The sequence below is a fragment of the Phalangium opilio genome, unplaced genomic scaffold, assembly GCF_054372755.1.
Source record: "Phalangium opilio isolate 3A_F unplaced genomic scaffold, DU_Popi_V2 ptg000013l_1, whole genome shotgun sequence".
Taxonomy (NCBI): domain Eukaryota; kingdom Metazoa; phylum Arthropoda; class Arachnida; order Opiliones; family Phalangiidae; genus Phalangium; species Phalangium opilio.
Genome location: NW_028324148.1, coordinates 9,248,728 through 9,272,229, shown reverse-complemented (window position 1 = coordinate 9,272,229; position 23,502 = coordinate 9,248,728). Strand labels below are relative to the sequence as shown.

At 34.7% G+C, this 23,502-nt stretch overlaps 1 protein-coding gene and 1 long non-coding RNA gene across 2 annotated transcripts in view; one reads left to right on the top strand and one right to left on the bottom strand.

Annotated features, from left to right (window-relative positions):
- Positions 1-1,954: 1,954 nt before the first annotated feature.
- LOC149708846 (uncharacterized) overlaps positions 1,955-23,502 on the bottom strand; it is a 159,359-nt gene continuing 137,811 nt past the window's right edge. Inside the window, exons 3-16 of the mRNA XM_089863880.1 lie at positions 21,353-21,448; positions 16,808-17,054; positions 16,576-16,692; positions 12,370-12,657; positions 7,143-7,325; positions 7,013-7,079; positions 6,395-6,652; positions 5,648-5,748; positions 5,444-5,569; positions 5,167-5,271; positions 4,953-5,073; positions 4,641-4,875; positions 4,024-4,296; positions 1,955-3,295 (exon numbers count right to left, since the gene is read on the bottom strand). Coding sequence (XP_089720006.1) covers positions 3,108-3,295; positions 4,024-4,296; positions 4,641-4,875; positions 4,953-5,073; positions 5,167-5,271; positions 5,444-5,569; positions 5,648-5,748; positions 6,395-6,652; positions 7,013-7,079; positions 7,143-7,325; positions 12,370-12,657; positions 16,576-16,692; positions 16,808-17,054; positions 21,353-21,448 — 2,405 coding nt within the window. The 3' untranslated portion in view covers positions 1,955-3,107. The remainder of the gene's footprint in view (positions 3,296-4,023; positions 4,297-4,640; positions 4,876-4,952; positions 5,074-5,166; positions 5,272-5,443; positions 5,570-5,647; positions 5,749-6,394; positions 6,653-7,012; positions 7,080-7,142; positions 7,326-12,369; positions 12,658-16,575; positions 16,693-16,807; positions 17,055-21,352; positions 21,449-23,502) is intronic.
- Positions 17,717-19,430, top strand: LOC149708851 (uncharacterized). Its single transcript, XR_016380034.1, has 2 exons — positions 17,717-19,232; positions 19,343-19,430. It is a non-coding gene; the product is annotated as an uncharacterized LOC149708851 (long non-coding RNA).

The window sequence follows — 23,502 nt, the reverse complement described above, 5'->3', positions numbered from 1 at the left end:
AGAATCAGCAAGAGCTATTTGTATTAATTCCTCCATGCTTTTTCGCCAAGCTGAGAACTACGCGTTTTACGTCACGTTATCCAAAAACCCGACTATTTTCCTTGAAGACCGCGCTGGCTCACTGAGCACCGTGACGTCAAAATTCAATAACAAAATCCCGTTCTGGATGACACTGCTAACAGCGCCTGACAGCGCTGAGCTCTGCTGAACGCGGCCCAGATTTCCACCATGATTATAAAGTCTAAGCCTAATTATTTAAAAGTGTATTTAACTTTCGGCTCACTCTGAACCGTTAATGTCTCTGTATTACAGAAACGAAAACCAAACCCAAGCGTTTACTTTTTGGTTCACTAGGCCTAATGACAAATAAAAGTTCATTTGCCCAATATAGTTGCGTTCTTCTTGAAATCACTTTAGAAAGAATTATGCTATAAACAGATGTAGTATAGCTTAAGTAATATATAAACATCGATTTCAAATAATAATAATAAAAAATATTCTTGGGATATCAGAATGAAACAGAGCTTTATAGCTACAAAACCACTAAAGGCATCGAAATTACGAAAAATATTTCCATATATTAATAATATATTATGAGAAAACCAAATATTAAGGTTTTGTAGGATTTCTTTCCACAAAACAAAGCGAACTGCTAACGCGGTGCACTAACGGACGGACACACACAGACTAAAACATAGGCTGCTTTTTAACTCTTTCCGTTTTAATTTTGAGTTGAGAAACTAGATTATCTTAAATATTAAAATAAATATAATTAATATTAAATATTTTCTTCGTTAGTTGTTCGCCTTATAGAGCGTTACATCGCGTTGATAAAGAACAATTAGACATTCTTGAGAGACTTGACTAATTTTGGCGTTTGAAATGAAGCATACGCCGGTTGCATTACCTTACTCAAATAGGTAGTATATAAGGGTGTCGAACTACAGTTAAAAGCAAGAACAACCGCAATTGCGAAAACCTTTGGTGGACAACCCACCCTAGGGAGGCTAGACGTTTCTCGTAACCCTAGCTGATCGCCGCGAATGTCTTAAACCAAACGATGACTATGGAGTTAGAAGCCAATAAGACAGATTGGTGTCTATGTGGAATAGACGGAAGACCAGTAGATGGTGGTGTTTAGAAGCCAGTATGTACAGACTGGTGTCCAAGTGGGATGGACGAAGACCAGAAGATGGTGGTGATTAGAAGCCAGTATGTACAGACTGGTGTCCATGTGGGATGGACGAAGACCAAAAGATAGTGGAGATTAGAAGCCAGTATGTACAGACTGGTGTCCAAGTGGAATGGACGAAGACCCGAAGATGGTGGTGATTAGAAGCCAATGAATACAGACTGGTGTCCATGTGGGATGGACGAAGACCAAAAGATGGTGGTGATTAGAAGCCAGTAAGTACAGACTGGTGTCCGTGTGGGATGGACAAAGACGAGAAGATGGTGGTGTGAGAACTCAAGTAAAGGAGCCATTTCCGTGACTGTGAAAGCAGTTCGGAAATGGCGAACACGTTTGCTCCGATTTGGAAACTGCGAACGCGGTCACGTGGGTGTAACAACAGACAAACACACAGACAGACACACACACACGTCGAAATTAGAACCTCTCCGTGACATACGTCACTCGGAGAGGTAATAATAGAGACCGTTGCATTATTATATGAGATAAACAGTTTTCTATCTCTCGCCCCTAACCGTGGGAATAGATAGTTTTCACACATGGAGGATTCATACTATTTACACCAGGAAGCCGGGCTATCTGGAGGACAAAAACCCGTCTGCTTTTGTCCTCCAGATAGCCCGGCTTCCTGGTGTAAATGGTATGAATCCTCCATGTGTGAAAACTATCTATACAACGATTTCATTTTACCGAGTGGGTTTTACTAAACCAATACTTTCCTAAACACGGGAGAGCATTTCGAGTCGTTCTTAGGTCCTAAAGCAATTTTTCTTAAAAAATTATTTGTTGAGCGACCGTATCGTGAAAAGTGTAGGGTTAAAAAAGGCGGGTTTTATTAAAAGAAACCCAGACTACAGGGTTTTAATGGGTTTTTCTTGTGTGCAACAGTAATTTCTTTTAGTAAAAAAAGACTTAAAATGTTTCATAAAAAATAATATTATTAAATAATACATTTGAAGCTGAAACTAAAAATAGCTAACAAATATCTTAAACTATCTTTAAATTGAAATTATTCTAGCATTTAATTTAATCAAAATTGAAGATCTTACTGGTGGGTTTTATTAAGTGGGTTTTTATGGTGGGTAAAACCCAATAAAACCCGTGGATCAGTCCTATTAAATGTATATAATATGTATTTATATAATAAAGCTAGATTGCTATTTATTATTATGAAAAATTCATCAGAATTTTCCATAAAGAGACTGTAGAAACATTTAAGAAAAACTATTTCAATTTCAAAACATTTTCTGAATTTATCGACCAATTCGCAATGAATTCTCGGAACCTTTATACTTGTTAGTGAATTACATCCAATGATAAGCTTGTAAAAAATCTCGACATATAGCCAAGACTCAGTTAGACAGGACCTTTTTGTGCCGGCATTTATAGGGGTTATTTTTTGCAATACCGAAGCTCAATCCTAGAAACACTGTCAGGTAAAACATGTTGAAGAATGGTCAAGCGATAATATTTGTTTTTGAGATTTCTTCGTCTATAATGAAAGTAAAACGTTATTGCCAAACATGTTTATACAGTACATGTATTTATATATATATATACGAGATTTATGCATTATTTATGTTTGAACTCCGATTTTTATGTTTCATATTGTCATTTCCAAGTTAAAGCTAATATTAATTAACACAATTCCGGGTGAAGGAGTCTACTTTTGTGGGAATGAATATTATGTTTTCCGCTTTTACGTAAGCACCTTACATCGCTCTTCGTTTTTGGCAAACCAATTCGTAAGTTTGGCGACTACATTGAGCCTGAGATCTATCATTAATTGAAATGGTCATTCAATTGTTCCTTAAAAAGCATTTTTGAAATCTTTTTCAAATTCAATCGATTTCGTTTCCTTTTACGAACGTTCTTCGTTGAAACATAGAATATATATTTATTTATAATTTGCCCCTCAGATCGCCGCAGTTTCGTCAGGGTCCTCTTCGTTCGTATCTTCTTCGTTAATGGCATTTTTATTTGCCGTGACATCGTCTTTAATATCCTCTTCCTTAATTGCAATTTTAGTTGCCGTGACATCTTCTTTATTTAGAACTTCGTTAAGTTCTTTTTGTTGTTTTTGTAAGTTTCTAATTTCCGCATCTATAAAATTATAAAAAAGAAAATTGTTAGAAAGAACCACTTAGAAATGCATTAATTAGCTAACAGACTTAAATACTAAGCTTTTATATCATTCTATTGATATAATATATAATATATAATATATAATATATAATATATAATATATAATATATAATATATAATATATAATATATAATATATAATATATAATATATAATATATAATATATAATATATAATATATAATATATAATATAATATATAATATATAATATATAATATATAATATGTAATATGTAATATATAGTATATAATATATAATATGCCGAATTTCCATGCAAAATCCAACTTTTTCTTTCAAGGGCAACTTCTCAGCGAAGCAATGATAAGAACGCGAAAAGCGGGGAAACGGTTCCAAAACAGATTGGCTAACACTAAGCTTTGTATTGGCTGGAAAGTTCGGAAATTACAGTTTGATATCGAGAGCTTTGAAAATCAGTAAAAAGTCAAAGGTTGTCTTTCAGTGAGGTTTATTACTGACTTTCAGTAGTTTTTTTTTTCTAATCCAATAGCGAATAAAATTACCTTGTTTTAACAGTTTATTTTCCTTATCAAATTCAACTGATATAATGTTTAACTTTATACTGGATAATGGGGCGAAAAGAGTTTTTGGAGCTAAACTTATGTTTATAATTTACATAAATTAACGAAACTCAAGGAATTACAGACGGTTAAATCTCACACTCGTACCTCTAGCAGCTCGTTCTTGCCACTTTTCTCTGTTAATTGCTAAACATTTTAGCCAAGGCCGATGTACATCCATCTTTGACCCTGTAGATGATATCCTAGTGAGTCCACCTCTAGGAGACGATGGAACGCTGCTGTGAGTTTTTTTACACCCACCAGGAACTGAATCACCGGAACAAGACGTTACATCTTTTCTATTTAGACCAAGAGGTGGTGGAACCGAATCCAAAGATATTGCTGAACCAAAACGAGTTGGTGGTGGGCTTTTCGAGACTTCTGCAATATATTTAATATTATGTTACAGTTTTTTTATTCTTATAAAATAAGTTCTGAAACGATTACATTACGTAATTTCTCGCTATATAAAGCTCAAAATGTACTCTTTTTGCTCTTACGTATTAAAAAAAGCGTGTTTTAGGAACAAAGTTCCATTTTTTGGGTGGATCAAGGACCTATTTACCAAATAGAAACTTTAAGGAAATCTAGGGACTAGGACGAGCTGTGCCAACGGGTTTGGATCATCCATGTAACAAGGTAAAGTTAGCAAACAACTAAATCAGTGGCAACTTTACGTCATTGTAAACCTTTATGAAAAACATTACGAAAGAAACTTATCTCACCTTTGCCAGATTCGTTTTCTTCGTGTAATGTCTGCTCAAGGACAATCTCAGAAGTATTACCAGAACTGCTCGGTCTTTGCATGTGGCTTCTAAGTTTTTCCAACAAATCGCCACAAACTTCCATACTTGGAGCCACAATGAAATCTATGAAACCGATTTGAGATTCAGCCACTAACGTTGAATTACGATCACATAAAGGTGAGTACGGCAGACCAAGTTCGTTCTCCTTATCACCCTAAGAAGTAAAATTGAAGTGTTTTCAATTTAAGAGGAGGATTGGTTGGGGGTAGGGCTGTAAAACCTATGAATTACCTGAAGAAAGAATTCTTCCATTAATGCTTTCGTCCATCGATTATGTAGATTCCATGGCTTTGAAGGATGGCTGATGTCACAACAGTGCAGTATTAGCGATAATGCTTTTGGCTTGTCCATACTGAAAAAAAAATGTATCGTTTACGTAAATTTTTTTCTTATAATTGAAAATAGAATTTGAAATAAATTATTAAGTAAGTCGAATTAATATTACCTGAATTCGTGGTGACTTAGTACTGTCTTCATCGTTTTGATCTGTTGAAAATGAGAACTCATATCCGTTGCTAATACCATTTCTATCACCAAATTACGGAATTCCCTAATGAAATAATCACAATCAATAATTAGTTTAGACCGATTACCAACCGCGACAGTACTACTATAAGACTTTGACTTTTGATCTAAATTCATACAACACTGCCCACAATTTTAATTATTATACTTTCAGAAAGAGATCTAAATCAAAATGTAAGAACACTTGAAAAACATACCTATACTCTTCTTTGGAAAGATTGGCCAAGATATTGTGCTCCTCCTTCCTCATTAACCTGAAGGCGGCGCTTATATGGTAGTTTTCTAATACTGCTCGGTCATTATAGAGAAGTGCTGTATCGGACCTAAAGATATTTTTTGGTTTTATCACACAAAATGAAAATAAAAAGGTTTACACGTCAAGAAATTAATCTTGTATTTACCCTGACATAACGTGAAAATTGTTTGTCGTCCCAGTATGTTCGAAGTCGTGAACCACAGCAGCAATTATTACTGCTAATATTTCCAAGTCGGTAAGCCAGTTCTGAAAAATAATTAAGTTTATAATTCTGAAGGTATGCGTCTGTTCCCTAATCCCACTAAACCAGCATCGGAATTTTCAATTGTATTTCGTTTTATCAAGATTTTGCTTTGTGAACATGTAAATCAATAAAAAGATGGCGTGTCTCTCTGTCAAAAAATTTGGGGGACGACATTATGTTAAGCTTCAAGAAACTCTAGTCCAATATTTTCCTTGAAGAGTTGATTAAGAAACATGATGTATTGTTTTGAAGCCTCTAGTACTAAGTACTAGTAGTAAGTATGCAAATTATATAGCCTGATATAAATTTTATATGTCTTGGTTTACATCGTGAACAAGATTATGACTTCCAGATTCACTACCTTCTCGTATTGGGAAAGAAACGTTTTCTCAAAATCCCGTATCTCTTCCAAACTTCATAATACTTATACTGTTCAAGTCGTAAATCATGAAAAAAATGTCTTTGACACTAACTGAAAGCTTGTACACTATGAATTTAAGCTGAAGGACGGGGTTGGGTCAGATAGTGATTTTATGCCTAGTCTATTATATTGACAGTTTCTATCACGAGAAGGATCGTTCAGAGTTATGCTAACACACGCGTTATCTAGGTATGCTATGGTTGTACGTTTTCAAAATCATTTCTTACGGCTAATCCATCCTGGCAAAGCATGAAGTGGACGGTTTGTGTTACATCTGCTGCATGGAGGTTATTGTGGTATGGATTTTTGTGCCTCTGGTAGCCAGCCTCGATTTGCATTAGGAAGTTTTCAAGAACGGAAGTTGAGATCTTGAACTTGTGAACGAGACCATAACGATTCAATAAGTCGTAAGTTATATAACGCAAGACATTTCCTGGAGCTCCTTCTTGCACCGAAAAGACGTCAAAACTCCAGTCGTCCATAAACTATTAACAAAGAAACTTTTAAATGTAATGGAGTTTTTTTATTTTTGGAAATTACAGTACCAAGGTATTATGACTTATGTAAAACCCATACAAGACCTAAGAACGTACGAAAATACCGCGATCTCAAGTTCCCCTAACTATTTCCGATTCCTTCTTGCATCACCGCAATATTGGCAAGCGTTTAACGACCCAGTACAAACCCAAGCTTCTTAGGTATTATATGGGTTTTTGCTTATAATACGGAAGACAAATAACAAACATGAGGTGATTTCTACAATTCACTGCAGACATTGGTATTTCAACTAACACTTACTTCATGGTGACAAACAAATTTTAAAATATTATGTATATACAAAATACCTTTAACAAAAAACCTATTTTCTTTGGTATTTGTATTAATGTTGAGCTTGACATTCTCCTATAAAGCCTGGAATTACATTAAATTGCGATAATTAGTTTATATATGAGATACCTTTATGTTTATCATTACCTGTCAACCATGATACCAGCCCTTATGGCGTTTGCAACCGATCTGAATTTTGGCTTGTCTTCGGAACGCCTTCGCGTTGTTGCCGCTTGTCTCGTGAACGTTGACGCTAACCATTCTCTAACCTCATTCGGTACGGCATCCGCTTGAACCTCAGAAAGTTCATCATCCTCATCCATAATTTTCCTATATTCCAAAATTGAGGATTATTATTAGCGCCATTTTAATAAATGTATGAATGAATATTATATAATTATTACGGTTCATGGAATAGAGTAACTACTTTGTATGTTTCTAAAAGGTTATCAACGGGAAACACCTAAAGGCTCTTCACTCAATAGATATTATACAGGTCCAAATGATCGAGACCCAGATGATTCAACAAACAAAGATGAGATAATTTTTTTTCATCATTTGGACCACGATATGATCAACACTTATCAATCGCCTTCCATTTAATTACGACGTATATTTTACCGGAATTTTGATTTTTCAACATAAACTGCTGAAAATTAACTTGTCTTAAACGAGTAAAAGATTAAAATACTTTGCCAGTCGTAAAAAATTGCAATGTTTTTATTTGTAAGGGTGCGTTTGCAAAGCCACTGAAACGCGTCGAAGGTGAAACTGAAAGTTGCTTTTAATGACGGGATTTGAAACGCAGTTTCAGCATGAGTGTTGGGAAACTCACGCATTTTAGCATATGATTCGCGGTTTATGAAAGAGGAAGCTACATTTTTTAGTTTTCGCTTTGTACCGGCGTGATCTCATCAGCCAATCATCGCGATGGATTCAAAACATTTTGTATTTAAACCTTCGTGTAGGGTCAAGGAAATCTGGCTACATTTTGTCAAGGCCTAAAACAATGGTTTTTCCTTAACTAATTGAAATATCTCCGTTTTCAGAAGTAGGAGTATTGTTCGAGAGAACAAAGAGTAGCGATTATTTGAAATACAAATAACTACACTAGATCAATGATCCAAATAAGAACGTATTTCATTCCGTGTCTAAAGTCGGTGTTCTTGCGGACGCCCTAGTTCAAGTCAGAAACTGGTTTTCGTCGTCACAACAAGGTTCAGGTTTGAAAAGCGTTTTTGTTCCCACTTTTGCTTTGCGCTCATGGAGCGATTCAGCCCCTTCGCAAACGCATATTTTATGGTTAATGAATAGTTAATCTAATTAAATGATCTAAGCTATTATTAGTTATGCAGCTGCAAACTTCTTGTAAAACGAGAAGCAAACTACACAACAAACCAATCGGTGATGAGCTTCTTGTCGTTTATTGCATTTCTTCCTAAATTAATATAACGATGCTAAACTGTTAATTCTTAGTGCTAGTGTCTACCAGCCTTTCTATATATGTCTATACTAGCAAAATCCCTGTGCTACGGTCGTTAACTGTAACCTAACGCAGAAGGCGGTTTAAATCCGAAACTCTTTCAGGTTGAAGAGGGTTCTCCTATTACTCTTCGCCATGAAGTTTGAACAAAGTATTCTTTTTTCCATTTATATACACACTTTTGGTTTCTAAACCGATTGCTTTGTCGTTAATAAATTAACTGTCAGATGTACTGGCATTTTAACGTGTTTTTCAGCAGTTTAAACGTTAAAAATCAAGATTCAATGTATTTTAATATTGTCAGCATGCAAAACAACAACGGCTTCGGTCAAATTGTACGTGTACAATGATTTCCATGGCCTTGGTTAATTCATAAAGAAAATCGAACTCTTCCTACATGATATATATTTTAAAATGTGTATGTCGTTTAGTTGATTTAAAAATCTGATAAATTTGTTTTACTTATTAAGATTATTTCTTACGGACTTCAAAATGTTTTAAGAGACGGTAGGTAAAGCGTGCAATATATTTTAAGAAACGTGGATAATGGAGTTTATCTGTGTCAAAAATATTCTATGGATTGAGCATGGTCGAAAATGGTAAAACATTTCTGAACATGCTTGGTTCTTGTCTCTTTCTACATCAGAGACAGTACATTACTACTAATGTTTACGCTAAATGCGGAAAGCCCTTAATAGATTTACTGGTTTTGTTTAGTCTAAGGTCATTGAGGTTTTGTTAGAAAGTTATGCAAAAGTACTCTATACGAGTAGTTAAAACTAAAGTGCTGTGTACACGAAGCCCCATAAAATCACAATTATTTATATTCATTGTTTTCTAAACTAAAGCTAAGTAACTTACTACATTTGTATAAATACATAAATATGATTCAGTAGGGCTTGTGTAGCTTGGAAGAAAGAAAAATGGCACAACAAACAGACTGTTAAAAATGAAAAGACCATTTAAGAGCGTTTACAATAACCAGGAATGTATTGTTAAAAATGTGTGAATGAATAACAGGCCATATTTGGGAGCTCGTCATAGTCCATGATCCTTCTACGGGACGGGGTAGAATAGAGTTATATTTTTCAGAAGCTACCATAAAAAAATAGTATACTTTTCCGATAGCACCGCTATTAAAACGTAGATTAAAAAAAACTAATAAAACATGTTTTGCGTTAAGGGGTGTAAGTCGTAAATGTAAATGAAGAATAGCATTTCTGTTATTCATTCCTGTTACTTTAAAATACTGTATATCCCTACCGTAGCATTCATTTCGAGTCAGAATGAACGTTATCAAATGTTTGCCTGAGTAAGACCCGTCTTAGTTATAAGGCTTATAGTAGTAAATACCCCAGATTTAAATACTCTAAGTGAGGCTTATGTTGTTTTGATTATTTGAAACACAATGAAATGTATATCCCAAATGCTATTTTACTTTTAACAATCTGTATAGACGTGGGGAAACATATTTACTCTACCTGAACCCCAGGTATTTACATGCAAAGACACGAAACATTAAATAGACACATTATATAGAAACATTTTTACTGTGTATATTTCAAAGCCAAAGGTATTCAAATGGACGGTATATTTTGTTGCAGCTTGGTGTATAATACAACGTAACTCGACGGGTGTCATGCAGTTGGATAGGATACATATGTTGTTTTAAATCTTCGCACAGTGACGGTAATAAAGCCTATAGCATATTTAATTGGCATTAGGAACATGGGATAAAATCTGGGACAGTTTTTGGTTAATCTTGTTCAAGTGTTTCGTGGGTCAGAAAGAAAACGTTACGCGAATTTAAAATATATTTTTTAGTTACCCGTGTTTAGTTAGCCGGTATTGTTTAGCTTTAAACTAATACAATGTTTTTACATATTTCATTTAAAAGTTCATCAAAACCATGTTGAAATGTCAATCTTTAAAACCGAATTTTTAGACGTTGATTTCAAATTATTTTCGGTTTGAAATATTGCTTTTATAGAATTCAATAATAGTTGCACTTCAAGACCCTAATACTGAATGATGTAACTTATATTGGAAGTCAATAGTCAAATTTCAGAAGTTTATACCGAAGCTAGCAACAGGTAGATTAAAGTTAGATATTAGGTTGAACAGCGAAAGAAAAATTCTTGCGTTTGTACAATAAATTTATTGAACAAAGTTTTATGTCATCTTAAGCCCAAAACATCACCTGGCTTGCCTAAAGGTGTTCACTCACTAAATACACTAATTATTTTTAAACACCAACAACCCTAGCTGCTCCTATAAATCTGCCCATCATTTCGAATCTTATGTTTTTATACTCTATTTTGCTGCGACATTTTGTGTTCGTGGTAACGATGGACTATCAAATCACATTTTACATCTCGAGTGTTGGCGAACCATTCATGCCCTTGCACTGGGCAACCTTTACATGACGTGGGCCTTGAATTATCCAAGCTCGTAGCCCTCTATAACCTAGCATCCCTCAAATTACCCAGCGAGTTGTTAGTTGCTTCGGCGTCATAGATTTCTTCCCACTTGGACAGTCTGCTTCTGTTATGAAGAAGATTAATCCAAATGGCTTGGTTTTGCATTAAAGCTTTTAGTCTTAACAGGCTTTATTAACTAGTTGAACACCTGAACTTCTTAAGCATTGCCACGTCTCTACCAACTGAGTTTGATACAAATTTCAGTAGTTTTCTTTCGCTTAAACTGAATTTTAAGTTCCTTAATGAAATTAAAATCTAAGACCCTTTTCCTGCAGTGCTTAGTTACTTAATTACCCACGAGGAGATTAAAACACACGAGCTTCTATCGAATAAACAATAAAGATAAGGTTTATTCACCTCATTAGTTCTGGCAATTCAAGTTAAAAAACATCTCCATATAACATGTTTTTTATGGCATAGGAGGAACCACTTTGATATTTAATCATGTTTCACTATTTTTTTTCAAAGACGGTTTTGATGTACTTCTTTACTTTTACTTTTCTAACTAAAACTCTTACCCATAAACACTTCAACTACGAACGTGTTCAATTAATTTAGGCAAATATTTCGATACATGCTTGTCATGAGACAAAATTTAAATCTGGATGGGAATATATTTAAGTTTTTAAATTATACGGGTTAACTAAACCACGACAAATCGTGCTAATGGGAATTTAAATGAACGGGTTACGTTTTAACTTTATTAGCGTGCTTTTTTTAAAACATTTTAGATTTAAATTTAGAATAAAAACGCTTGAATGATTTGAGACTCAAAATGCGACATAATGGAACTTTTTAAGGTTAACTAGCGCCTCAAATCCTTTCTAGGCCGTTTCGAAATGCACATGGATCGTGATGTTTTCCAACTTTCACAGTGCATTTTACAATTCAAATTGAATACTGTCAATAAAGTAGCTCCCATATCTTACAGAAATGGACTTTCAGCGTTTTTTCTCACTCACAGAGTCACACAGACGCAGATCAGCTTTGAATGTGTCTTCTGTGGAGAAATGTTGACGATAGCTGTTTTGTAAAACCGATTCCATTGAATTATTCAATGTGGAAGGCCACCAATGCCACTTATTATTCTGGCCATTTCAAAAACGAGGTGGTGTTAACATCGTAAATATTTAGAAGTTCAACATTTACTCGAAATCTCGTACGCTTCTCGGTGCGTCATTTTAAATATTGAACACTTCCGAGGCCTTGTTACATCATGGACGTTTACGACTTTTATTTTTATTTTTGACGTCCGAACATTTAACGGGTCTCAAAACATAAAGCAAACTCTTTATGTACTAATTTTAAGGAAAATATTAGAGGGATCTTAGCTATTCAAATTTACATCATTGGGTTTAGGTTATGAAAGAGGCTTAGAGGAGTTATACGGGGGCTGTTATTTAATTTGCACCTGGCCCATTTGGACATCTTGGCGCTGAGTTCTTTTAGTGGAAGTTTACGCTGATCACTGACGTCAACGGAATCGTCCAGCGATCCTAGAATCAGTTTGGCGGCGGCCTTCGAGGTTGTGGGGGGCCGTATGGGTTGTTGTTGACCAGGGCACGACGTAGCGATTGAGGCTACTCGCGTTAGAGGCGTCTTCTGTCTAGTCTGAGTGACGAAAAGTCTCGATACTTGAGGTGATATCTTCCTGGGAGACAATGGAGGTGGAAGTTCTTTGCCCGGAGATGTCTTTTTCCTGTGGTCATATACATTTGCAATGTACAGAAAGACAAGTTTTATCTAAATATTTCTACCAGGACTGAATAAGAAATTTCAATTACAACTTGGGTTTTTACGCGCACGCTTATTTCACGTTTATGCTTATTTTTGTTTATGGTTAGAGATAAAGTTTAAAGTTACCGATTATTTTTGTGTTCGGTTTTTCATGTATGTTTAAAGGGTTTATTTATTTCTTTGTTCACGAGGGAAAGAAAATTCAACTCTGAACATGGTGATTCGAATATACGAAGTGGTAGAGATAATTGTGGTTTGACCAGAAATAACATAGCAATATGAGTAGAAGGTTGCACTTGAGAAAGAAGCTAAGAACTTCTGGTTTCTATTTGCTGCTAGTCATATTTTTAGAGTTAAATTTTACTTGTATGTTCTAGGTTTCTCAAACATAATAATTTGGAAAGTTCACTAACGTATGAATATTAAAAAAACAGGAGTCACTAATAAGGCAAAGACCAAAGAATAAATGTATTATCTGCTACAACGTATATTGGTTAGGGCTTACTTTCTATTCCTGTTGCTATGTTTTCTCTGCAAATTCAAAATTTCCAAAGGTGTTTGTTTGTTTATAGAAAACTCATACACGCATACTTTTAGGAACTTCCATGTCCTGGATTTATAATTTTCTTTATCCATTATTTAATCAATTAAAAAATCATGACATTTCACATATATTTTAATATTATTGAATCACTTAATGAAGTGTCACTTTCATCTATTTTATGAGATATTTAGGAGATTCTAAGGCGGAAAATTTAAAACTGCAGTTTTAGGTTCATATAGGAGAATGTAATAAATTGGTGAATTAATTTATTTTATATTTAAAGAGATTTGTGAAATATCATCACTTTTTGCACTTCACCGTTTTAATTTGGTTTGGTTTAAAAGTAGTTTCAAACAGTCCAGATTTTTTCTGTGTGAGAGCATTGAATTAAAAGCAGGAAACAAGTATTTAATGTTATAATTAATCAGATAATAAATTTTAATCGTAAAAAATATTTTAGGAGTTGTTTTTATATTATACAATTTTTGCATTTTTTTTCTTAAATCCGTCTTTATACAGGGTGTTTGTGAAAGGTCCATCAATAATGAAAGGGCGTATTTATTGGGTCATTTTGAGTCGAAAATGTTCTATGACATTTTTCCGTCCGGGCCACTGTTTTCAAGTTATGATTGGAGTAATTTACGGATGACCCCCTTAAATTTAATTAAGAAATTGAAAGACAGCGCTAATTTAATGAAGGGGTCATCCCTAAAATATTCAAATCATAACTCGAAAACCGTGGGTCGGACGGCAAAATGTCATAGAACATTTTCGACTCAAAATGGCCCAATAAATACGCCCTTTCATTATTGATGGACTTTTCGAAAACACCCTGTATAAAAACATACATAGTTTCATGCTTTCAACACAAAGTACACGATAAGAATCAGTAAGTAACCCTCTTGATCAATAAAATGTTATGTTAAAACGCATGACTGGGCACACCATTAGTGCATTAGTGTCGAAATAGTTTCTGTTTCACAGTGGTGATAATGAAGAAAGCATTGTGCATAAAGTGCTGTATACATTAGATACTGCATAGTGTATTTTACATACAATAGAAGAAGAAATGCAGCAGAAGTTAGGAACAAGCGATTAAATGTAGGGTTCAATACATAATGTATCTTATTACCTAACATCTTTTTACGGTATTTTTTAATGATGAACATATTGCACACATACCAAATTTCTTGGGTATAATACTTACCATTAATAATTTCGGAACTGATTGTTCATATTGTGGGTTAAATATTATTTTTGTATAGCTTATACTTAATCAACATCATTTTGTAGCTGTAAACTCATTGCCTATTTTACTTGACAATAAATACAAAACCTATAGCGTTTATCTATTATGTAAATCCGTTAGATGGCGCTCATACAGGCTATCCCCATAAAACAGCGATTGTCTGCTAGTTCCTGCAGTGCTATTTTAAACCGGCATCCTAAGGAAATATATCTACAACATTTTTCGACCTTATATAAACGAAGAAATATTTAGTAAAACTGGAACTGGCGTTTGAGGTAGAGTGAACAACTTAATTTTGAATATTAAGTAATTGTTTGAAGACAGTTGAGCAGGCATGGAATTGCCGTTATGTATTGTTTACATTGGTGAGTAGCAACTAAATATACAAGATGCTTGAAGCTATTTTCAATTAATTAATTCTAATTCCATGCATTATCAATATAGGGTGATTTCGAGTTTCTTACGTTCATTGCACCAAAGTATTGTCAGACTTTTTTAGTTGAAGTACCTCATTCTGTTTACTCTAAATACCCAGATTTTAGTAATGAACCTGTAAAATCTTGCAAGAAATTTGTACGTTTTTAACTCGCAATTAATCTGACTAAATCAGCCACTTTCAGATACAAGCAGGTCACAGTTGATTTGCCAGCCTTAATAACAATTATGTGAAATTTCATTGAATAAGTTTTTGCTCCTAATATCTATTATTCTCTTTAAGACAATAGAGGAAAATCCTAGGAAACTTCGCATTATGCATGTCTTTTGACAATCATTAAATCAACAGAAATAAGTCTTATAATTATTTAACCACATTTTAATTTCTAATTTGCGGTGTTAAAAATGTTCACAGTTACTCAAGGGTTTTGACACATTTAATGAAAACCTGCAAAAAAATTCAAGTCAAAACTTTGCCAATCTTATGGTACAATGAACGTAGAACTCTCAAAACAGCCTTGAAAACCAACTACCCTTATTGCTATTTCATCGGCATAGGGATCAAAATGACAGATACTTTCAAAATCGAAACAATCCTTGGAAATTGCTTGAATATACACAAGTCTAATTCCTCGATTAATCTTTTTACACAAAATGGAACAGGATTTCATTTAAATCCTAGCTCAAAGAAAGGAACTACGAAATTTGAGGCAATTGAGTGTGCAGCTCAATTGCACAGAATATTTTAAGTTTTGGTTTTTTTCCCCGATATTTTCAAAGACATTCTAATAAAATTATAAAAAAATATTAACCGAAGAATGGAACGGATATCCATAAGGATTTCATCTTGAACTGTGTGTGCGGACTTTTAATTGCAAAAGAATCAAGAGTTTGCCCATTTGCTTAAATAATATGACAGAAAATAGCTTTCAAGAATTTTAGAAAACCAACTCTAATATTTCTGCAGATAAAAGAGGTTCAAATTTCAATTTAAGATTTTCCTGTCTTTGAGCAATGATTTCGAAATCAAAATTTCAACCATTTTGGTACAGTTTTGAAACGTTTTAACACAGGGTTTGAAAAACCTAGTACATGAATGGAAATTTTCTAGGTTGGCTAAATTTAACTGGTTGTATGGTTTCATAATTTGAATATGTTATTATCTTTTAAAATGATGAGCAGAAAATTAACGAAAACGTTCTGCGCATTTTGATGGATATTTCTTAACCTAGTTTACAATGTATCAAGGGCTGTACGATTTTTGGACTTGAATTGAAAAGAACCAAAACACCCTGACAGGATCAAATCAATTGAAATTTAACCATTAGCGATAAATAAACGAAAAACTAATTCTTTGGCTTTGTTGAGCATTGTGGGACCTTTGGCCAGTTTTTCATATCGAACCCTGTGTTAAGAAGATGTCAATCCGCTTTCCATTCTAATCTAAATGACTAATGACCGGTGGATTATGAAGTGCTGCTGAACCAGCTAACGTGGCAACTTTGTTTCTCCATGTTTAAAAATGTCGAAATCCATCCCTAACATTTTTTTTGTTGTTGTTGCCTTATTTCATATTTTCAACCAAATAACTTTGGTTTTTAGATTTCTTTTGAATTATCTATTCATGTTAAAGTACCTTAAACGTTATATACCTGTTTGTTTCGTCAATCGTCACCGTATCAAGAACTCCCGCTGCATAGTGGAGTGTTTTTTGTAAAACAGCGATGGGGATTTCTCCATGCTCTAGATGTGACGCCAGCTGTCGGAGTCTTTTTCAACAAAACAAATATTACAAATTCTTTCAAGTTATTAAATTAAAAAGGATTAGAAGGAAACTGCGTAAAAACATGTATTACAAGAAAAATAATCCATTCGTTCACTTACCTAGCAGCCGCTTTCACGCACGATTCAACCGTGTCCATCTCTGATGGTAGAGGTTCGGAAACGTTGTTTTCCATTACCTCCTTACCCGTCATCGTATCACAGATATTTGTCGCTAACAGCGCTTCCTTTGCCTTGAGAGCTTCGACTTCTATTCCATTTTCCTTTTCCAGTTCGGCTCTGTTGACCTTGTCCTGTTGCTCTTGCAAATGTTGAGCGAACATTCTTCTAACCAACATGGTGCCCCCGCCTAAGAAATGATAATTATAGACGTAAAAATAAAACTCCTGATTGTTCTCTACTTTTTCTAAGCATAGCTCCTTAATGTTCTTCATAAGTATGGGTCTGCCGCGAAGGTCTATTAAATCGTCGTTGTCCATGGTATAAACAACTTACGAAACCGCAACCGATGCGTCATATTTTAAAGGGTTCTCCTCCAGACTTAAATAGAATATTGTGAACCTTGTACCTGCCGCTAACAGATCTCTCATAACGATATAGTACTCTTCATAAGTATGGGTCTAAGTAGCGTCTAAAACATCATCATTGTTAATAAATTCGATCCAAATTAAATACTGCTCCGCCATCGTAATTCAAAGTATTCTCTTCCAAACTTGAACAGAATAGAGGAAGACCTATTGTTATTTATCCTTTCTTGGTAGTGCAGACGATTTTTTATTTGTGGCACCAGGAGACGCTCTTAAACCCTTTTATAAATAGACGCGAGCTCGTCGAAAATATAATTTCGACCCATACTTACGGAAAGTATTTTAGGGTTATGCTTTTAACTTTAGGTGCTGCGATGTGCGAACAGCAATCATTGAAAAACTTTATAAATATAAATATACATGGGAAAGGAGCGTGCCAGTGCATAAAACTATTTTTTCCTGATCTTTGCACAATTTCCCTTAAAGGAATACTCTACTCCGTAAAGTACCGATTTTTAACGCTAGATGGCGAGACCTTCAGGAGGCGTGTACGTTTTATTTGAAATATGTACATCAGCCCCCATTGGCCAATTGAGTCACGTGGTACAAAGACCTTACATTAGGGACTGAGAAATATAACAGAAACCGTGGCTTGCAGAAGCGCTGGGTTTGGGGGTCCGAATTTTGGTAAATCTCGCGTCTTTCCTCTCTCTCGTACCGGGTTTATTTGAATTTCTTTCCCCATCCGAGGCTCCGAGCGTGGGAAAGTTTTGGTTTAGGAACGATTCTGTTTAGGCTTGTTATATCTTTACCCCGCTGGGGTAAAGATGGAAGGGTTCTAGCCCCGGTTCTAGCTAACTGAAAGCCGTGCAATATGGTTCTAGCGAACTGAAGATACACAATAGAGAATTTCCTTCAGAGGAAAGCAAAAATTCGAGAGGAAAGGCTTTTTATTGTGTATCTTCAGTTCGCTATAACCACATTGCATGGCTTTCAGTTTGTTAGAACCCTTCCAGCTTTTTCCCCAGCGGGGCTTCGAAAATCGGCACGGTCGCCCCATTGTTAGTCTCGATGCTCGGTTTTCAGTTCGCTAGAACTCTTTTCGCTGGAAGTCGGCCTTTAACACAATTTATCCCTTTTCAGTCTACGTGCGTTCATTAATATGTGCATAGTGCATTTGCAATGCACTGTTATAGACAAATAATAATCCCGATCCTTTGAAAATCAAAAATCCATCTTTTCACTCTCCCTTTAAAAAGACGAACGTTACTTCAGACCAAGTCAAACTATACCCCCATCGTTAGATGTACATCAAACGATGTGGCTAAAAACGCTGAAAAATAGTTTCTACAATAGCCGTTACCCGGGAATTTACTCTCGCATAATTAGGACTCAAATCAAAATGTTATAAGAAACAACGGGTAAATTTTAGCGTATATAGTATATTAGATCTACTGATGACTAATATTTTTATTATTATTTATTACAATTTTTTTAACGCATTTCGTGAGTGCACGCCGATGAAGTAGAAAATCGGCGCTTTTTCATCCGACAAATACTGACATTTCGAATTAAAAACTTCTTTTTATGAAAATAAAATATAACCTATATTATTCAGGGATAGTGTAGAATTTTTAGAAAGGGTATGTATACCCTTATTTAGAAACTAATTAATTTCTATATAGAAGTGTAGATCAGCCTACCCTCCAACCTGTCCGACATGGCCTTGATAAAAAGAGGGAAACTATCGGTATTGTTCTTTTGCCGTTCTAGACAAAAATCGGGAGAAACTGAGGGTATTACCATTCATCACTCTTAGATTCGCCGCAATGAGGGGTTACGTCTAAACAAATTAGCATTATCAAGGGTAGGACTTATACTTGTAATCTTTTAAGTACAGTCATATGTGCAGCCGCTAGCCCCGATTCCGCCTCGGGGCAGAGCGAACAATGTCCATACAGCCAAAGCGGAAGCGAATTCACCACGCAAGGAGGGATTATGTAAGAATGCCAACTTTACCAAATTAATTCATTCCGATATTGTAAACAAGACTTGCCGATTACACACAATAATTTTGAATAAAACTTATTACTTAAATATTTCATTTCAGACTGTGCACGGATTAAATTGAATGATAAAAACTCAATTTTACGACTGTAAATTTGCAATTTGATCTAATAAATTATAAATTTTTTTGCTCCATGTTCAATCTCATTTGTAGGAATTGTGTAATTTGATGTGAAAAAAGGATTTGTTAAGTGCATGTCCTTATTTGCCTCTTTGATAAATTTTTTTAACATTTTGGCAAGTAAAACATAATTTTATAATGAAACATTTTTATAGCTACTCTGTAGCTATCGAATAGAGTAATGGCAGTACCCCCTTTTAGCATGGGATGCCATTATTCTATTTATAAAGCGACCAAAAAATATTTTAGTTGTATAGGGGCATTACGAAAAGAGAGAGACGGGTTGTCTGGGCTCCTGGAGCCCCGTTACATCGGATCGTCTTTAGGCAAACACTCATCTCTTCCTCATTTTATAAACAGAAACATGTATAGCATATCGCGTCACCAAAGATCTGCTAGAGCTTTCTCCCTGGCTAGAGCCTGGGCTTCGGCTAGAGAGAAAAAGGGCGCTGCAGGAGGGGGAAGACAGTTGTATTTTTCCCTCTTCGAATCCCCCTAAAAAAACAGACTCGCAAGAGGGGAACAACTGTTTTTGCCTAGCCGTGGGAAACCGGTGGGAGAAAGGGCAGAATTGAAAAACCGTTAGAGGAAAAATTGAATTGCAGGCTTTCGCACCTAGGCGGCAGCACATTTTCTCTCCTTTTTCCGGGCGCAGTGAAGTTAATCTCAAGGGGCTCGAACGCAGCAGAGTATTGCTTTAAAGGCATTTACATCCATTATTTCTGGCTGTAGCAATATTTTTATAGTTTAACCTTTGAAGTTATTTAGTTCTTGTTAACAAGTACATTTTTTAAAGTAAATTCTTCTAAACTTTTAGTGAGAGAACACAACCCATGATGCCTGCCATTAAAAAATATAGCTTGTAGCCTTGTACATGTTTTTGAGTGGCTTCTTTAAACGTTTTTTATTTTTTAGGTAGACGTTGCGGCAGCCATACTGATAGCCTTGAGCGGATAAAATTAATCAGGGCTGAGCTGAGCTGTCTGATAAATTAGGTTAGTGTTTGACGTTTCTTGAATCGATGAAAAAGGTAGATTTAAGGTAAGTCATTGTCTACGCTTGCATAAACCCCTATAAAAGTTACACAAATTACATTTCGAACTATTTTGTCCTACTTCATGTTTTTACATAATTGAATATCTAGAAAACCTTTATAACATACTTAGAAAAGTCAAGTTTAAAGGGAATGAGAAGCTTCATTTGAAAAACCTCTGATTTATATAAAAGATAGACTTAATTTCTGTGAATTCAAAAATATCAAGCTTTTAATTCGCCGATTTTTGGTTATTTGGCAATATGCATTTGAAAATGCTTCATATGAATTGATTTGAAATCCACTTTTTACGAAAGGCTAAAACGTTTCCCGTAGGCTGACGTCACAGATATATTTTCACGTGAGATGGTGTTCGCGTCGGCCACTACCTCTGCTATCAGACCCAGAGTTTAGACTGGCGAGAAGCTCGAGACGCGTATATGATTTCCCGGGCTTTCTTTTCCTCACGTCATGGTGATGTCATCAAACGGGCGAACAAGCTCGACAAGACAAAATTATTGATATATCGAAACTGAGTTTTCGTGGTTTTTCAATGGATTTTAAAAATAGAAACTATGGTTCAATTTTATTAAAAACTTGATATTTTGAAAGTAGAGACTTGAAAGTGTAACATATTACCACTTTCAAGGTAAATTATGATATGAAATTGAAAATTCGCATTCCCTTTAACCACAAACTCTGACAAAAACCAGGGGGAAGGGCTAGTTCCAAAACACATTACGAAAAATAAGCGAGAGTAGAAATATAAATTAAAGCCTAACAAGCCATTATTGCCAATCAACTACGTGAATTTTAATGGTTTAATTTTTTTCTTGCGTGTTCCTTGTTTAAGAGACTACATAACGTAACAAAAATAACTGCATCAATTGGATCCATACCATTCTCTGGGTTTATATCTGTTCTGTTATCTTCTGTTTCAGTAGTTGAACTCGAATCTTCTTTAATTATGATGTCATCTGATGGTGGATTAGCAACTGTAAATAAAAATAGACATGAATTTAGAATAAAATATTTATTATTTTACATCTTAGTGAAGGAATATATGAGGAAGCACACTACACTGTCTTAGAAACTTGAATACGCAGGGAGATTCTATAAAGGTATGTTTTATTAAGGAAAGGGAGACAGTAAATAACGGGAAAACGTTTTGGCTCGTCTCATTGATCGCATTACGGTAGAAAAGAGAAAACGTTAGTTTCTCATGTTGGAAAAGCCTGGACGAGGAAATTTTAAACACGACTGAAGATTCCCTAAAGTGTCGGCCATTCACGAAATCCCGTACGCCACAAGCGAAATCCAATTTAAGAAATCCGAAATCAATAACAAAATCAGAAGTCCGGAAAGAAATCAAACGTATTTTAGCTGATTTCGAAATCCCATAAAAATTATAAATCGGTAACAAAATCACAAAATCAGCAAAGAAATAACAAAATCAGCATAGAAATAACAAAATCAGCAATGAAATCAAAAAATCAGCAAAGAAATCACAAAATCAGCAAAGAAATCACAAAATCAGCAAAGAAATAACAAAATCAGCAATGAAATCACAAAATCAGCAATGAAATCACAAAATTAGCAAAGAAATCTCAAAATCAGCAAAGAAATCACAAAATCACCAATGAAATCACAAAATCAGCAAAGAAATCACGAAATAAGCAAAGAAATCACAAAATCAATAAAGAAATCACAAAATCAATAAAGAAATCACAAAATAAGCAAAGAAATCACAAAATGAGACTCAAAAATCAGTAAAGAAATCTCGAAATCCGTTACAAAATTCACGAAATCCAAAATCTCAAAATCCAAGGAAATCACGGGAAATTTCGCAAAATCCTTCGAATTCATATGAAATCCGAAGAAAACAAATTGGATCTCGAGATTCTCTCTCAGATGCGCAAATTTATGCAGCGAAAGTGTGTCTTCTACGAGGAATAGCAATAACTGGGGACTGCTTCTCTTGTATAATTTCTCTGAAAACTAAACCTTGACAAATGTCCAAGGAGAATTCATATCTGACCTTTACATAGACAAGGTATAAAGGTTCAAAGAAGTAGCTTTCCAAGTCTCACCTACAGCTAACGTTAGACTCAAGAGGCCATACAAACGCATCTTGTAACACAATATACAAATTTTGAACGTCTACTTTATCTGGGTGAACGTGTCCCGCCTAACTCTGAAGGTAGTAGAATGCTAGTTGCTAAAGTTGCGTTCAAGCACACATGTAAAACTACCGAAAGCTAATTCTCGTTAGAAAGAAAGTAGTGTTGATGAACCGCGTTTGAATTTGGGTATTGGTCACTCCTTCAGGAAGGTTAAAATTAGCGCCACGTACTAAAAGGTTACTCAATTGGGTGGATTTATCAACGAAATTTAACCTATTTGATCGTTTAGAAAAATTTATTTCATTCTAAAAGCAATACATTAATGTTAAGTGACAAAATTTTATTTAATCTAATTGATCGTAACCAAATGAAAAAATAAAGAAAGAGCATTAAAAAACCCGCCTTCGACTTTTATGCTTATGGAACTGCATCCGCAAACGCCTCTTATTGATTTACTGTCACTAAAATTGCGGTAGAAAAAATGGCATCTTAAATGTAATATACCGGTATAATAAAATATTTATGACTAACCACAAATAGATACCGAAATCTGAGTGGCAGCTTCTCAATCTTGAGTTTTTACTCTTCTTCCTATATTTCTCTGACCAAACCAAATATCGGATAAAAGTAAAGATTTCAACTATGACCAGATCTCTTTTATATTCACAAATTATACTATTAAATAGACGTTGCAGCACTAGTTTATCTTATTTTCTGGTAGAACGAGTCACTAAAATACATTTATTTATTAAAAGTTCTCTAATTTGACTTGCTTTACTAAGTTTAAAATTTCACGGCTAATATAATATTTCGAATATTTTAGTAATTAACCAACTTTATGGAATAAGTGTTTTCACTGTGTTTCAACTCGTAATGAAAAATTGACAAATTAGTATTATATCAGTGTTCATTTTGATTTTTATGTC